This window comes from Saccoglossus kowalevskii, chromosome 3 (genome assembly GCF_978046115.1).
Source record: "Saccoglossus kowalevskii chromosome 3, keSacKowa6.1, whole genome shotgun sequence".
NCBI lineage: Eukaryota > Metazoa > Hemichordata > Enteropneusta > Harrimaniidae > Saccoglossus > Saccoglossus kowalevskii.
Genome location: NC_140643.1, coordinates 10,269,486 through 10,287,928, shown reverse-complemented (window position 1 = coordinate 10,287,928; position 18,443 = coordinate 10,269,486). Strand labels below are relative to the sequence as shown.

Genomic DNA, 18,443 nt, shown 5'->3' with positions numbered 1-18,443 from the left:
AGAGCAACTGAGCATGCTCAGAATAAATATTTTGCTTAGATTGTAATGCTTGTGTTTTTAGTGATGTCATGACCTGAATCGGTGACAGATGAACCATTACCAATCTCAGTGGAAACTGTCTGGCTACATTTTGATGGGAATTATAGTGGTGATACTGAAACAAACCCAGGTCCTGGTAATATACAAAGACCTGAATTAACAAAGAAGTTGTTATTAAAGGTACATCAAGGTTTACTCAGATTTATGAATGCAGTTTCTGAGATTTTGGACCCAGGTCAATGAAAGTTTTCAGTTATCAGATTAAGTACTTTAAGAATTAAATAACCACACTGTAGTGAGTGGAATCTTGTAAACATCACATCAATACCTACACATAGAAAGCGGTTTATTAATGACATTTCGGGTAAAATAATATATATATATATATGTTTTATTTTTTAGATTACAGTATACTTACTAGTCAGTTATACAATTAGTATTCACACAATATAGACTGACTTTTAATTTTTCTGATGAGTGAAATCCTTTAAATAAAATCCACAAAAACTTGTAAAATAACAATATCACCTATCCATAGTGTTGTACTGAAAAATGGTGAACTCCCAGGGAATATGATCCAAATCATCAAATTATAATACCACTTAAAATTGATAAATAATATAATTGGTTTTACAACTTGTATGTAAATTTCATTGCAGAAACTCTGAATGGCCTCACATTGTCACACACTAAGTGACAGGCCTAAATTACAATGTATACATCAACATATATATGAATTAGTGATATAATTTTAGAAATTTAATACAGGAACATCACATATCCAGTGTTCTGATACATGATAGGAGACAACACAGACCGATTTATGTAACACATTATTGCAGTATCAATTGTTGTCTATACTCTGCTATCACAATAGATCTCGTTGAGAGCGAGAGAATATACACACAATTTAGTTTTGTCTCTTAAATAGTTATTCTCTGCCTTTGTCATGTTGCATAGTTCATTGAAACAGTGGATAAAACCAACAAGAAAGATAATTGGATAATAACATTTATTCATAAAGCTGAGCTTCTGCACCAAAAAAACTGGAGTCCTGATGCCCATCAATTCAGAACTACCAATGTTTTTTACTCCACACAGTGTCATCAATGATACTAAATTTGATGTCACCACTGCCGTAATTCATAGAACCAAGCCTTGAGACTGACTGTAGAGTTTCTGGTATAATTTGGTTGTCTTTCCAGCTAGTTTCATTGATGTGTAAGCATACAATCTGTAATGTAAAACAAACTCATTTAGTGGCGAGTACAAACATGTGACAGGGATTTATTAGCATAATGTATTCACACTTTTTTTGAAATACATTTGTAAAGGATGGACACAGCTACACACTTCATACTAGAAAAAATGTAAAAAATTTTAAAGAACTATAAATTCGCATTGTAATAAGTGAAAAAATCTATCAAATGACAAAAACAAAGTATGAATAAGAGATACTCAAACTTGTTTCTATGGAAACAATGACTTGTTCCAAGTGTGTAACCGTACATTGGCAGCCATTTTGTAGATGAAAATTGTGAAACAAAGGCATTCTCTTCATCATTATAAATATTTATAGATTTGAAACAAAAGGTTTCTATCAGATTAAAATACAATCCTAGTTGGCTTAATTTTTTTTTTAAATTAAGCCACCTAGGATCTTATTTCAATCAGATTAGTTTTCTATTGGCTAATTGAATAACATTAAAACATTTTCGAATGACGATGTGCACAATTCTCATTGACTGGCTGGTTAGATTCGATTGTCATTGAAATTTATAATTTTTATAAAATATTTATTTATGTAGATATGTTCTTCAGAATTTAAAAACAGCCAATAACAAATAAATTATTTTAAAAGTTTTGCTTTCCAAGATTTAAAGCATCAATAGGGAGTTAATTTGTTGTGTGAGAACTTTACCATCTCAGGACACATGCTTCAAACTGAACAAATACTGTAATGCATCATTTGAAAGAAAACTATTTCAATTTCCACTGCTATAACATTTTGCAAAATCCATGAAAATGATTTTTTTTTAATACTGGTATATGTAATGTAATGTATGTAACATAATTATAATAAAAGTTTGCAACTTGTGGAGTACATCTTGTGAAGATATCAAGACATTCTGCAACCTTTGCTAGTATGTGCTAGTCACTTTATAGTACATTAGTGTGCATTGTTAATGAAATTATTTTTGCAAATTTCACTCATTTTCATCAAATATCATACACCAAATGCTAAATGATGCTTTGATAGTTCTATTAACATAATGTACCGATAACAACGGTTTATGGTGATTTGATTCTTATGTATATACTGCAGTACAGATACAAAATACAGATTTTAATTTTAAACAGCAATTTGCAAGAAACTATTCAATATTTAATGTGTAAATTAATTAACCAAATTCACCAGTAATCTCACATCAATTCTTAAATTATGTAATGAGAGCCATACTGGAATGGCGGCCAATATTTGAAATGAACATATACTGTAAAATCTGTATTTGAAACAGCGATTTCTATTAAAATGATACAATGCAACAAAGGGGGTTGCGGTTTCTATTAGAGTAAACACACATATGAGAATTGTGATTGCTTAATTTTTTTAAATGAATGGGCGAGACTTCTATTATGAATGCAGCTTATAATACAAATTTTATGGTGGTATTAATTGGCACACTTGATACAAATATCAAAAGTATTTCTGACAAATACCATAGCTGCAAATAAGGTCAATTCAACTCGTACCTACCTTACCAACTATAATTGTAGACCCTCCATATTTTGGTTTTCCAATATCCATGCTTGAATAGAGAGAACATTCTAGAGATAACGGTGATTCTTTGACGATTGGAGCTATTCCATATTTACTCGGTAATGCAGTGAAACCAACTTCATTAAATTCATCAATATGTGAATCATACTCTCGAGATGCTGGAAATGCAACGTATTATGCAATTTAATTAATGTGATTTGTTGCATTAAAGGGTGGTGGTTGCCATGACCACGTTATATATTGGTTTCATATGATGTATGCACTACATGTTAAAACACTGTTTGTATGACAACCATGCATCACACTTATTTACTATGAACTACCCTCATAAGGCAGTTACCGGAATTTGAACCTGTTGAACTGACCTCATTAATGTATTGGAACTCAAAATACACCTTGAAAGTGTAAAGTTATACCTACTGACCCTTTATCTAGATACTGCAAGTTTCAAGTCGGACCAAGGCTATATTAGAATTTATCTATGCACATACCAATGTCTATAACCAACACAATTGCCTAGAATCTATGTACATTATGAGGTCTATGACAACACAATTGCCTAGAATCTATGTACATTATGAGGTCTATGACAACACAATTGCCTAGAATCTATGTACATTATGAGGTCTATGACAACACATTTGCCTAGAATCTAAGTACATTATGAGGTCTATGACAACACAATTGCCTAGAATCTATGTACATTATGAGGTCTATGACAACACATTTGCCTAGAATCTATGTTATTCTGAGGTCTATGACAACACAATTGCCTAGAATCTATGTACATTATGAGGTCTATGACAACACAATTGCCTAGAATCTATGTACATTATGAGGTCTATGACAACACAATTGCCTAGAATCTATGTACATTATGAGGTCTATAACCAACACAATTGCCTAGAATCTATGTACATTCTGAGGTCTATGACAACACAATTGCCTAGAATCTATGTACATTCTGAGGTCTATGACAACACAATTGCCTAGAATCTATGTACATTCTGAGGTCTATAACCAACACAATTGCCTAGAATCTATGTACATTATGAGGTCTATGACAACACAATTGCCTAGAATCTATGTACATTATGAGGTCTATGACAACACAATTGCCTAGAATCTATGTACATTCTGAGGTCTATGACAACACAATTGCCTAGAATCTATGTACATTATGAGGTCTATGACAACACAATTGCCTAGAATCTATGTACATTCTGAGGTCTATAACCAACACAATTGCCTAGAATCTATGTACATTCTGAGGTCTATGACAACACATTTGCCTAGAATCTATGTACATTATGAGGTCTATGACAACACAATTGCCTAGAATCTATGTACATTCTGAGGTCTATAACCAACACAATTGCCTAGAATCTATGTACATTCTGAGGTCTATGACAACACATTTGCCTAGAATCTATGTACATTATGAGGTCTATGACAACACAACTGCCTAGAATCTATGTACATTCTGAGGTCTATGACAACACAACTGCCTAGAATCTATGTACATTCTGAGGTCTATGACCAGCACAAATGCATAGAAGCTATGCACATTCAGAGCTAATGACCTAATACATATGCCTAGAATCTATGTACATTCTAAGACATACAAAAATACCTAGAATCAAAGTAATAATAATAATCTTTATTGTAATCGTATCCTTATTAGGATCTTGACAAAAGTGTACAATAAAGTATAGAAAAAAAAAAAGAAGTAAAAATAAAAAAATAACATTAAACACATTAAATAAAATTAAAATACATGTAACTATTTAGATTTTGAGGCAGATGACATACTGTTTTTTTAATATTTTCTTCTCTCAGATTGAAACAGTTGTAAATATATTTCGACAGTTCTATTATAATTGACTCATTATCACTAGTCATTATGGCTATCATTTTTTCTTCATTTGATGTAATATTATTAAGATGTTTTGTCATGGTAATTAGGGGTTCTCTCACATTTGTGTAGAGTTTACATTTGAGCAGGAAGTGTTCTTCATCCTCTATTTCATTTTCATCACAGACTGGACATTTTCTGTCACTTATTTCTACATTACTGTATCTTCCCATTTCAATCTGCAAAACATGAGCACTTAGTCTAAATGTTGATAATGAAGATCGATGATGCGGGTTTTTTATTATATCTAAGTATTTTTCAGATGTAAAGTCCTTTTTTAGCTGCCTATAGGTACGAAGTTTATTTTTGTGGTTGATGCCTTTATTATCGTTGTTTAGAGTGTTCCTGGCATGTACTTTAAATTTGGTTATTAGTTTGTCAGTTATTTGTTCAATAAAGTTATCTTCTATGTTTTTATCACTCCATGCACTTTCCATGCTTGTATACTCTAGGCAATTTTTTATGCTGGATACCCAGTTTTGAGTGCCAGAATTGTCTAGAGCGATGCCAAGCTTGTACGCATCATATATTAGTGTATTATCAGGCATTTTTTTAATTCTAAGCCAATATTTCAACATTTGTTTGATGCCAGTGATAATTAATGGGTATCTCCCTAATTCAATTAAGCATGCAATGTTTGTTGCTCTACTATTGACCTTGAGTAGGAATTTGCAATATTTAATGTGCATTTAATATATTTAATATATTTATATTTAATATAAGTAAGATGTTATGCTATCAAGGTCAACTACAGAAAATTTGATTGGTTAATTCATATTATAAACTGTCAAGTACGTCATATATACCAATCTGTCACAGGGTGCTAGTTGGGTTGAGCTAAGGTTTCAAATTGTCCCAAACAAATGACACCCATAACACCCTTGTGAACTGGGTCCTTTAATAATTCGAAACTTAAGACAGTTGTATAATTTATATGCGACATAAACAACAAGTACACGCTACATGAGTAAGGTTTAAACAACGTACTTTATTCCACACACCTAAAAGATGGGCAGGAAATGCCTGACCCGTTACAAGGGGTAGTGGGGTACACGTTGTTTTGTTACACAAAAATATAACACTAGAAATATAATTCAGTAATAATATTGTAATATTTCCACGCGGGAAAAGGGTAGGCAAGAAATGCCAAACCCTCTATAAAGGGGTAGTGGATTACGTTATACTATTACGGGGAAATGCCTAAATCGATAATGTAAATAATTGTCTAACATAGAATCTTGCATGCATGCATAAAACTAAGAGACAAACGTACATAACAAACAACGGACGCAAATAATATACTGGCGATCGGACACAGCCCTACCTACATACAGTTTCTTCAAACTAGATGAAAACGGGTCTTTGCGTGATAACAGTGTATTTTCCAGCGAGTCTCTGCTAACGGTGGCGACGACGGTAATTACAAAACGCAGTCAGAAGCACTGTAGTCGTAGAATAAACGCTGCACACTCAGTCAAGCACGATACCAATCAATTACAGAGTTTATCTGTCCAATATTCGTAACTTGTAGAAGGAGAGTGGTCCGGGTGGATTCCTTTGCACCGCAGTACACCTCCGTAGCCAGTAACATAAATTAGAAGGCACATCCAGTTCAGAACCAAAATCGGGAATGTCATTCACTGGCGAGTTTCCCCACTCGTTAACTGCAGTAGGCCGGAATTGGCCAATAGAATTATCTTTATGATGCACATTCCGTAGATCACAATACATTAATTTGTATGACAATACACAGTGTATTGTTCTAACGTTACTTGCAAACGCGTGATTAGTAGACACGTAAAAAATGGTATACTGCCAGCAACGGCGAACCGACGTCCTCCAGAATAGATCACAAACTCCCATGATGCAATATTATTCAATGGCTTACTGTGGTACCTACAAGATCGGACATCAACATTTGATCACATGAACGTTCAGATCGGGTTCTATCAAAGTCCGCTTCCCTAGTGCTGACTAAAAGAAACATCTTGCCACTCTATATTTAACAATTATCTATCACCAAAAACAACATTGCCTATCTATCGCCGTAAGACAAACACAAAACGCCACCATCACGACATACAACATAAACATGATTCAATGTTTGACATTCGTGACACAATCATCAGTTCTAATCAAATGTACAAAGCGTAACAGATTGCCGAACAATTTAAGATCAGGTTCAATGACACAATGCTCCATTAGGTTTAAGTTCAATGTTACATCCTACCTTGGTAAGCCTTGTCCACAATAGGTAAACCTACGTGATTGACAACAAAATGACCAGTCTCCAGTATATTTACAAGGGTATCTTTCTTGTTATCATTATATTTCCTGTGAAAGTTATAAATTATCATGAAATAGAACAGACAGTACAAATGTTATAAAATCAGCCAACATTTACACATCACTTACTGAATTCTCCACTGACATACCAAACTCAGTGGGAAATGTCAGCAGACAATATGTTAATAAAGAACTCTTACTGGAATTCTTACATGCCAAATGTCCTACCAATCTACTCATACACAATAGGGCTGCCGACAATGGCCTACCCTTTAACCAAATGCCCTGCCCACCGATGCCAAATGGCCTGCCAACCCACCAATATCCCCTTGGCCTGTCAACTCACCCATGCCCCCTTGGCCTGTCAACTCACCCATGCCCCCTTGGCCTGTCAACTCACCCATGTCCCCTTGGCCTGTCAACTCACCCATGCCCCCTTGGCCTGTCAACTCACCCATGCCCCCTTGGCCTGTCAACTCACCCATGCCCCCTTGGCCTGTCAACTCACCCATGCCCCCTTGGCCTGTCAACTCATCCCCCTTGGCCTGTCAACTCACCCATGCCCCCTTGGCCTGTCAACTCATCCATGCCCCCTTGGCCTGCCAACTCACCCATGCCCCCTTGGCCTGTCAACTCACCCATGCCCCCTTGGCCTGTCAACTCATCCCCCTTGGCCTGTCAACTCACCCATGCCCCCTTGGCTTGTCAACTCATCCATGCCCCCTTGGCCTGCCAACTCATCCATGCCCCCTTGGCCTGCCAACTCATCCATGCCCCCTTGGCCTGTCAACTCACCCATGCCCCCTTGGCCTGTCAACTCACCCATGCCCCCTTGGCCTGTCAACTCACCCATGCCCCCTTGGCCTGTCAACTCATCCATGCCCCCTTGGCCTGTCAACTCATCCATGCCCCCTTGGCCTGTCAATTCACCCATGCCCCCTTGGCCTGTCAACTCACCCATGCCCCCTTGGCCTGTCAACTCACCCATGCCCCCTTGGCCTGTAAACTCACCCATGCCCCCTTGGCCTGTCAACTCACCCATGCCCCCTTGGCCTGTCAACTCACCCATGCCCCCTTGGCCTGTCAACTCACCCATGCCCCCTTGGCCTGTCAACTCACCCATGCCCCCTTGGCCTGTCAACTCACCCATGCCCCCTTGGCCTGTCAACTCACCCATGCCCCCTTGGCCTGTCAACTCACCCATGCCCCCTTGGCCTGTCAACTCACCCATGCCCCCTTGGCCTGTCAACTCACCCATGCCCCCTTGGCCTGTCAACTCACCCATGCCCCCTTGGCCTGTCAACTCACCCATGCCCCCTTGGCCTGTCAACTCACCCATGCCCCCTTGGCCTGTCAACTCACCCATGCCCCCTTGGCCTGTCAACTCACCCATGCCCCCTTGGCCTGTCAACTCACCCATGCCCCCTTGGCCTGTCAACTCACCCATGCCCCCTTGGCCTGTCAACTCACCCATGCCCCCTTGGCCTGTCAACTCACCCATGCCCCCTTGGCCTGTCAACTCACCCATGCCCCCTTGGCCTGTCAACTCACCCATGCCCCCTTGGCCTGTCAACTCACCCATGCCCCCTTGGCCTGCCAACTCATCCATGCCCCCTTGGCCTGTCAACTCACCCATGCCCCCTTGGCCTGTCAACTCACCCATGCCCCCTTGGCCTGTCAACTCACCCATGCCCCCTTGGCTTGTCAACTCACCCATGCCCCCTTGGCCTGTCAACTCACCCATGCCCCCTTGGCCTGTCAACTCACCCATGCCCCCTTGGTCTGTCAACTCACCCATGCCCCCTTGGCCTGTCAACTCACCCATGCCCCCTTGGCCTGTCAACTCACCCATGCCCCCATGGCCTGTCAACTCACCCATGCCCCCTTGGCCTGTCAACTCACCCATGCCCCCTTGGCCTGTCAACTCACCCATGCCCCCTTGGCCTGTCAACTCACCCATGCCCCCTTGGCCTGTCAACTCACCCATGCCCCCTTGGCCTGTCAACTCACCCATGCCCCCTTGGCCTGTCAACTCACCCATGCCCCCTTGGCCTGTCAACTCACCCATGCCCCCTTGGCCTGTCAACTCACCCATGCCCCCTTGGCCTGTCAACTCACCCATGCCCCCTTGGCCTGTCAACTCACCCATGCCCCCTTGGCCTGTCAACTCACCCATGCCCCCTTGGCCTGTCACCTCACCCATGCCCCCTTGGCCTGTCAACTCACCCATGCCCCCTTGGCCTGTCAACTCACCCATGCCCCCTTGGCCTGTCAACTCACCCATGCCCCCTTGGCCTGTCAACTCACCCATGCCCCCTTGGCCTGTCAACTCACCCATGCCCCCTTGGCCTGTCAACTCACCCATGCCCCCTTGGCCTGTCAACTCACCCATGCCCCTTTGGCCTGTCAACTCACCCATGCCCCCTTGGCTTGTCAACTCACCCATGCCCCCTTGGCCTGTCAACTCACCCATGCCCCTTGGCCTGTCAACTCACCCATGCCCCCTTGGTCTGTCAACTCACCCATGCCCCCTTGGCTTGTCAACTCACCCATGCCCCCTTGGCCTGTCAACTCACCCATGCCCCCATGGCCTGTCAACTCACCCATGCCCCCTTGGCCTGTCAACTCACCCATGCCCCTGTAAGCCCTCTCTCAGTGACCCTCTAATGACCTTTGTAACCAGTGACAAAGGGTCTCCCTAACGTCACAGTAGAGTCACTCGAAGCAGACAAATTTATAACACAGGTTCGGGTTATGGCATGGACAGCTTCACTGATATTTACGAGTGCAAGGGAGGTGTATGACCAAACACACATGAAATAGTTTCTCACAAAAAAATGATTTAATTAATAACAATAAAAAATTGCACACTGGCTAACTATACACAACATCAATATAGTTTAGCCTAAAGCAGCAAAAGGTGTACACTAGACTTAGTAATTTCAGATCAGAAAATACTAAATGCCCAATACAATTTCTCCTATCAGTAACAGGAATCCACTCAAAATTTACAACTTACCACAATGTCAGTAAGTATAACAATTTAGTACTCACCCTTTAACAAATAGGCCAAACATAAGAATAGTTAAAGGGGTCTACGTAAGATATACCACAGAACAATCTATGTTTAGTTCTCAATACAGGAATATGTAACAAACGTAATAGAAATACGGTTTATGCTCCCTAACGCTTAAACGCACAAACCCGTATAACAACAATTTTAGCCGGAATGGCCGAAAATGTAAAACAGAAAACTGAGCGCGCGGTACGCTGAATAGTGCGACGGAAAGGCCAAATATACTTCAGTCGCACAGACAATGAAAACGTCAAAACACACGATAAACGCTAAGTAGCCAGATTCATTGAACAATCAAGAGAAAATCACTATAAATGCAACAAGTTATTCACTGAATCCGGTACTCCCGAAACTCTTCACTGATAGTGTACTCTATAGGGCGGTAAATTCAAAGAACGATAAAATACACTATGTCGTAACAAAAATTAAAATTATACGTTACAATAAAAACAACTCATACGGGGAAATTACTAAGGAACCTTAGATTATAAAACATATGGCATGCACTATCGAAATGGGTCCAACTGAAGTTTTTATGGACACAGTATACGGGACTCACGTATCTTCAACGGCGGTTCTGTCGGTCCACAAACTTGATTTCTTTGTGCACAATAAACGATGCTTGAAAAACTTCAAAAGATCTGGAATTTCTGTCACATCCATGCTGAGTTTCTCTGCAGCTTGATTATTGACTTTCCGAGCACATAGTCCGTCAAAAATGTGGAAATATTCAAAATGTTCCGGAGACTTCTTGTCGCACGTCAGCTCACAACATCCGCCATAACAACCGCCCGCCTCCGTCTCGCTCTTAGGTAGGCTCGTACCAATTGCAAGAAGGCCGGGGGACCAATCTAAAATCCCTGCAACTCTAAATATTTAAACCCTAACTACGAAATTTATATCATCTAAAATTATAATAATACTATAAAATATTACAACCTATGGAGCAAAAAAAAACAACGCGCTGACACAATACAAAGTCATTAGCGGTGCGCAGCAAAACCCTCTAAAAAAAACAACTGGTCATACCCTACGCGTGTTGAAATCATGACGTCACTCACATAGCAACTTTCCAAGACCAACTTGTCAACAAAAGTCACGCCGTTCAGCCCATACTGCGTCAAATTAGAACACACTCATAAATTTTATAACACAAGAAAATTCCCTATCAAAATAGCATGATAATGAACAAAAGAAATACTGCTTACTCCTAGGAATATACAAGACAAATATATAAATAACTCAAAATATAAATATAACTCAAAAACTAAGTCACCGACATAATTTATACAAATTATCCTTGACACCAGAAAGATCTTCAAAACAAAACGCGCTGGTTAATACAACTCAATGCTGACTAAATAATAAAAATGAGGGTCTCGTTCACAATACAAAATGAACTACTCTAGGTGATTTTAACCCAATCATGAGTGGCCTACCTACACTAATATCCTCCTTTGAGGACAACAAATTAACCCCATGGGTCTAATACCCATTGGCGCAAGTCGACAGAAGTCGTGGTTACACCCCCTTGGCCTGTCAACTCACCCATGCCCCCTTGGCCTGTCAACTCATCCATGCATGCCCCCTTGGCCTGTCAGCTCACCCATGCCCCCTTGGCCTGTCAACTCACCCATGCCCCCTTGGCCTGTCAACTCACCCATGCCCCCTTGGCCTGTCAACTCATCCATGCCCCCTTGGCCTGTCAACTCACCCATGCCCCCTTGGCCTGTCAACTCACCCATGCCCCCTTGGCCTGTCAACTCACCCATGCCCCCTCGACCTGTCAACTCACCCATGCCCCCTTGGCCTGCCAATACACCCATGCCCCCTTGGCCTGTCAACTCACCCATGCCCCCTTGGCCTGCCAATACACCCATGCCCCCTTGGCCTGTCACCTCACCCATGCCCCCTTGGCCTGTCACCTCACCCATGCCCCCTTGGCCTGTCACCTCACCCATGCCCCCTTGGCCTGTCAACTCACCCATGCCCCCTTGGCCTGTCAACTCACCCATGCCCCCTTGGCCTGTCAACTCACCCATGCCCCCTTGGCCTGTCAACTCACCCATGCCCCCTTGGCCTGTCAACTCACCCATGCCCCCTTGGCCTGTCAACTCACCCATGCCCCCTTGGCCTGTCAACTCACCCATGCCCCCTTGGCCTGTCAACTCACCCATGCCCCCTTGGCCTGTCAACTCACCCATGCCCCCTTGGCCTGTCAACTCACCCATGCCCCCTTGGCCTGTCAACTCACCCATGCCCCCTTGGCCTGTCAACTCACCCATGCCCCCTTGGCCTGTCAACTCACCCATGCCCCCTTGGCCTGTCAACTCACCCATGCCCCCTTGGCCTGTCAACTCACCCATGCCCCCTTGGCCTGTCAACTCACCCATGCCCCCTTGGCTTGTCAACTCACCCATGCCCTCTTGGCCTGTCAACTCACCCATGCCCCCTTGGCCTGTCAACTCACCCATGCCCCCTTGGCCTGTCAACTCACTCATGCCCCCTTGGCTTGTCAACTCACCCATGCCCCCTTGGCCTGTCAACTCACCCATGCCCCCTTGGCCTGTCAACTCACCCATGTCCCCTTGGCCTGTCAACTCACCCATGCCCCCTTGGCCTGTCAACTCACCCATGCCCCCTTGGCCTGTCAACTCACCCATGCCCCCTTGGCCTGTCAACTCACCCATGCCCCCTTGGCCTGTCAACTCATCCATGCCCCCTTGGCCTGTCAACTCACCCATGCCCCCTTGGCCTGTCAACTCATCCATGCCCCCTTGGCCTGTCAACTCATCCATGCCCCCTTGGCCTGTCAACTCACCCATGCCCCCTTGACCTGCCAATACACCAAAAGGTCTTACCAATCCACCCATACCCATATGACATGCCAATTTACCAACAACCAAATTATTCTTCCGTTCCACCACATTCAATGCCAGTCTAATCATACACCCATACAACTGCATTCCCATTCCACAATCACCGTCATCAACACGTATATACATGTATAATATTCTTACCGTGTGATTGAAAATGCCAGAGTTGGAGGAACACTTGTAACAGGCATAAAGAAACTAAATGCAGCCAAATTGTTCACTTTATCTTTTAGTGAGCATGTACTGACAAACGCAATAGGTCTGGGAACAATACTAGCACATAGTATATCATACACGGAACATGAATCCATATCTTTTGTATCTATATGCAATTTCTTGTGATTACTCTCAGTGTTCCACATCCCCTTCTTCTGTTGCTGCTTGTTGATTGGCTCACTTGACTGGTTGTCATGGTAATATGCAAATGAAATCCTATCTGGCTTTCTGTAAAGACAAATGTAGCAAATAAAGGTAATAAGATTTTGTATCACATATATAGACCCCCCCCCCCAACACACCTCCATACATACATACATACATACGCACACAATCAATCGTATAGTTATTGGGGGGAGGTGTTGTTTGTTTTAACCAACAAAGTCAAAGTATACTAATAATATCTTTATTGCATCATTAGAAATACAATTTTTCTATAAGTTAATAGCAATATGAATATAAATGAATAGATTACAAAATATCCCAAACCATTCATCTTGGTGTTATTGTTAACATGTACTCAATGTTTTATGGGTAATAGTAATAACACTGAGATGCTTGGATGGTCTGGGGTAATTAGTAAAAAAAACAGATTGTCAATATTACAAATCAAGAGAAAATTCATTTATCAAAGAATTGGGAATTAATCCAAATCACTCAATATATCAATTGTAATTTTGTCATTATATACTTTCCATAAAATAAATGAATTTATGATTATAGCTTTGCGTTTCTTGGAATATAAATTGGATAGAGGTAGACATTTCAAAAGAAAGTGAATTTCATCTTCTATGTCATGCAATAAACAATGTCTACAAATCCTATTTTTAATGGTGTTTTTTGTTGATTGTATCTTCCTTTCTCCATGACTAAACTATGATTACTTGTTCTGAATCTAGGTACAAACATTTTTTGTTTTATATTTAACACATTCAACTAACCTTCAAAATTGTAATTTATTTTAAATTTAATGTAAGTTTTGTTTTCTCATTTGTCATATTTTCTCTCCAGTAAGTTATATGCTTTGTTTAATTATGTTCTTAGTTTTCTTTAGATGAGTATATGAGAAAATGAGAAAAAGAAACTGTTAAAGTAAACATAATAGTGTTGGTCAAGACGGTGCTTAAACATTTCAAAATAGGCAAATTAACATCAGATAAAGAGAAGAATAATAACATTATTTCTGAGAGTGATTTAATAAAGTATATGAAACTTAATCATATGCACGACATAACAGTATTGTTATCTGTTCCATAGTCAGTCAGTTTAGACAGGTTAGATCGTCAACAAAGAACTATTACATGCGCTTCCACATTTTTGTTCCGCTATAAAAAAAAAGAGGAATTCCACTAAAGTACGTAGTATAAAATAGACAGGGTATGACACAGCGCATTCCATTTTTTTACACACCGTGTAATTGTTCATGTACATACTGAAAACTTTGATCATGCCTATCACACTCTGACGTCGGGGTAAAAATATTGTTCGAAATCAGAGTCACCCGAGGAGTTGCTTGGTTATTAGCAATTATTGGCTGCAGTACTCCAATGGTATAATGTTTTTTTATCGCCGGTAATATTATTTCCTCCGTCATCAAACTAAGTTTAAATATGTAAAGAACGACAGCTACGCATCTAGTGACAACGATGCATCATAAAGAGTGACCGCACAGCAACGATTATTGAAGTTGCTGGGTTTCTACAGCAAACACTCGATATTGAGTCTAGATTAGAATTGTATTTTTAAAATAGTGTAAGATGATTTGTACTGTGTTCTATAAAAGGCAAAGTACACTATAATGCGAAAAAGAGCATGGAACACATTGCTGGTCACATTTTTGTGAACACTACTTGTTGGTTTGAGATCTGTCATACCCCATCTATTTATTATGAATAGCGGGTTGAAAACATCCTACATTCGAACATTCAACAAGCAGCCAGTCGGCTGAGATAGCTCCGCTGTTAGCAATGCACATTTCAATTAAAGAACAGAAGATATCATTAAAAAATGAACAATATGTATAGTATCAAAGCAATGGGACTTGCTGTTTTCAACAAGGATTCAAAAATATCACTTTTCACCAAAAATGACAAAAATAATCATCAAAATTAGATACTTGAAGATATCACCATGAAATTAACAAGTCTTAAAGAGGTCCACATGTAGTACCTATATATGTAATATAAAAACAATCGGACTTCCGGTTTTCAACAAGCAGGCGAAAATATCACTTTTTACCAAAAATGACAAAAATATTCACCAAAATTAGAGAATTGAAGATATCATTACAAAATGAACAAATCTGAGAGAGGTCCACATGTAGTACCTATATATGTAATATCAAAGCAGTCGGACTTGCTGTTTTTAACAAGAAGTCAAAAATATCACTTTTTACCAAAAATGGCAAAAAATATTCACCAAAATTAGAGAATTAAAGATATCATCATGAAATGAACAAATCTGAGGGAGGTCCACATGTAGTACCTATATATGTAATATCAAAGTAATCGGACTTGCCGTTTTTAACAAGAAGTTGAAAATATCAAAATAACAAAAATATTCATCAAAATTAGAGAATTTGAGATTTTGACATGAAATAAACAAATCTGAGAAAGAACCATTCAAGGTACTTGCATATCAAATTTGAAAAAATTCTGACTTGCGGTTTCGAAGAAGAAGTTGAAATTGTAAAGTTGATGACGGTGACGGACGACGACGGACAATCAGTAATATGTCGACAGCGGAGCTAAAAAGCACATGGCTATGTAATGTACATGCTAGGCATAGTATTCTAAAACTCGGACCAATGCGAGTGAAAGCATGTTACCACAGCAATTCGGGTGATACTGCTTTTTTTAAGGAAAGAAAATATTCATGTATTATTTCTAGTATTGTATTAACCCAAGCACTTTTGCCTATTGCCCTTGGTCAGAGGGGATTTCGTTGAAATCTTGTTATATAGGCATTGGTTCAGATGCATGTGACGATAGATGAAATAATACAAAATGAGATGTATGTAATGATAACAACAAAATTACAAAATAATAAAAATATATAGTAAAAATTAAATTAAATAAAATTTACACCACACAATATATCAGATTGGTTTGCAGTCAGGGTTCAGTTTAGACAGGTTTGCAGTCAGGGTTCAGTTTAGACAGGTTTGCAGTCAGGGTTCAGTTTAGACAGGTTTTCAGTCAGGGTTCAGTGTAGACAGGTTTGCAGTTATAGATTCAGTTTAGACAGGTTTGCAGTCAGGGTTCAGCTTAAATAACTTTCCTCTCAGAATTCAGTTTAGACATGATTCCTTGCAGAATTCAGTTTAGGCTGGTTTCTAATCAGGGTTCAGCTTAAATAAGTTTCTTTTCAGAATTCGATCAGTTTAGACAGGTTTCTTCTCAGGACTCAGTTTAGACAGGTTTCCTGAGTTGAGATTCAGTTTAGGCAGCTTTTTCCAAATACAGTATACAAAAATGTATTTGGAGATTATAACCCAAAAATTTAAGGATGGATTTTCATAACCTTAATTGTCATTATTTTCCCTGATCTTATTGGATCATAAATCTATTAGTTCATGTACCATTTGTTCTTCATGTTTCTGTTAATCAATAATGCCTCATGTATTAATGTGTTACTGGAATTGGATATTCTGTTTATATTATATTTAATTGACTGTTTTTGTAAGAAGCATTGAATTGGATATCTTCCCAATTCACTGTAAATAGCCATTTAGGTGTATTTGTTGAGTTACTAGTATTCAGAAAAAGCGACAGAATTAAAGGAATAAAGGAATCAATTGTAGCTGAATACTCATTTTTTTTTTTGAGTCTATTTATTCTTCAGTGATTTTAGACCTTCTTAGAATTTTCCATTCTGAGTTTTATTGAGGCAGAGATAGTTAAATTGTCTTACGATACTAATTTCTTTTTCACTGTAGACGAAAATGTTGTTATTTATGAGTTTATTTGATTTATTAAAAATTTATTTTTTTCAGTATTTACTGTTAAATGTGTACATGGCTAATTTATCAAAGCAAGTTTGTAAACCTATATTTCATTTTGATAGAATGACTATGTCGCCAGCATACATGAGACAGCTAATTTCTGTATTATTTAATAGCGGTGAGGTGAGTCGTAACTGTCAACACCAAAACTATCTGGTAGGTTGTTTATGAACCGGTTGTATAAATTTGGATTTAATTTGCAGACTTGTTTGATACTACCATATGTCGATAGGAAATCAGTTGTTAATTTAGTGTTAGTTTTAACTTTATATTTGACATTGCATTGTATTTTTACCTTTGTAGTACATCCTTCATGTAATAATAATAATAATAATAATTACTTTATGGCATCCTTAGAAATACAATGTTTCTATCAGTTAATAGCAATAAAGATTAGTTGTGATAACTACTACAGGTACTATAAAAGGAAAGAAAGTTGTTAATTGGATAACGTAAGTGTTACAATAATAATAATAATTTATTGACACAACACCGATATAGTACAATACGGCAGTATGGCCACTAAATACAACTATTAACTACATTTAAAATAGAATTAACATATTTGGCGAAAAATTTCATAAGATGAGTATCCAAAGCACTTAACAAATAAATGAATTTACAATCTTTATTTAGTTTTTCAAATTCTGGAAAGCTAATATTGTGATAAGTGTTACATATCAAACGGCATTTTCATTTCTTGATTGGACCACCGTCCCACAACACGGTTAGGTGTTAAGTGTTGAGGGACGGTGATTGAAGTCAACAAGAAATGATAAAACTGTCGGGGCACAATTGACTCACCGTACGCAACGTAGTGTGGTTGAACCGATCCACAGACATCGTAAGAACCCCATGGTGGATCTTGTCAATTTCGTTTATGTTGGAAACCAGGAACGAACGTCGAAAGACGAGTAGTATTATACTGTCGCGGCTACCCAGTTAGGGTCACACTGAGGACAGCGGTATTTATATTTCACAGTAAGGTCGTTCGTACTCCGGGTTCGTACTTCACAGTTCACACTTCACACATCTAGTCTGGTTCCCTGCCCAAGTTTTCACCGCTGAGGGCTCAAAGAAAAACAAGGTCAGGTACGGGCCGACATCTTGGTCAGATTTCTGGCCAAAATGGATGACAGTCACATGATGGTCACATGGTTACTTCGCAACAAACAAAATGGCTGCCTCCACTGTGACATGTACGCCGGTCAAGATAAGTAATTCATCTCAAGCGTGTTTTGTTTGTAGTA

The 18,443-nt window shown here is 39.5% G+C and overlaps 1 protein-coding gene across 1 annotated transcript; it reads right to left on the bottom strand.

The window, feature by feature from the left end:
• Positions 1–1,034: 1,034 nt before the first annotated feature.
• On the bottom strand, positions 1,035–18,328 carry LOC102803348 (uncharacterized). Its single transcript, XM_085496750.1, has 5 exons — positions 17,998–18,328; positions 13,119–13,418; positions 6,967–7,070; positions 2,798–2,979; positions 1,035–1,273 (listed from the first exon to the last, which is right to left on the bottom strand). Exons 1-5 carry the CDS (start codon positions 18,048–18,050, stop codon positions 1,115–1,117), a joined length of 798 nt encoding a protein of 265 aa, XP_085352876.1. The 5' UTR covers positions 18,051–18,328; the 3' UTR covers positions 1,035–1,114.
• Positions 18,329–18,443: the final 115 nt, after the last annotated feature.

What these genes read in the sequence shown, in the direction of transcription:
- LOC102803348 (XM_085496750.1), bottom strand. Translation starts at nt 18,050, where the DNA reads ATGGGGTTCTTACGATGTCTGTGGATCGGTTCAACCACACTACGTTGC. An exon ending in ACCACACTACGTTGCGTACG is followed by an intron (nt 13,419 to 17,997) that starts GTGAGTCAATTG and finishes TTGTCTTTACAG; the next exon opens with AAAGCCAGATAGGATTTCAT. An exon ending in CTGGCATTTTCAATCACACG is followed by an intron (nt 7,071 to 13,118) that starts GTAAGAATATTA and finishes TAACTTTCACAG; the next exon opens with GAAATATAATGATAACAAGA.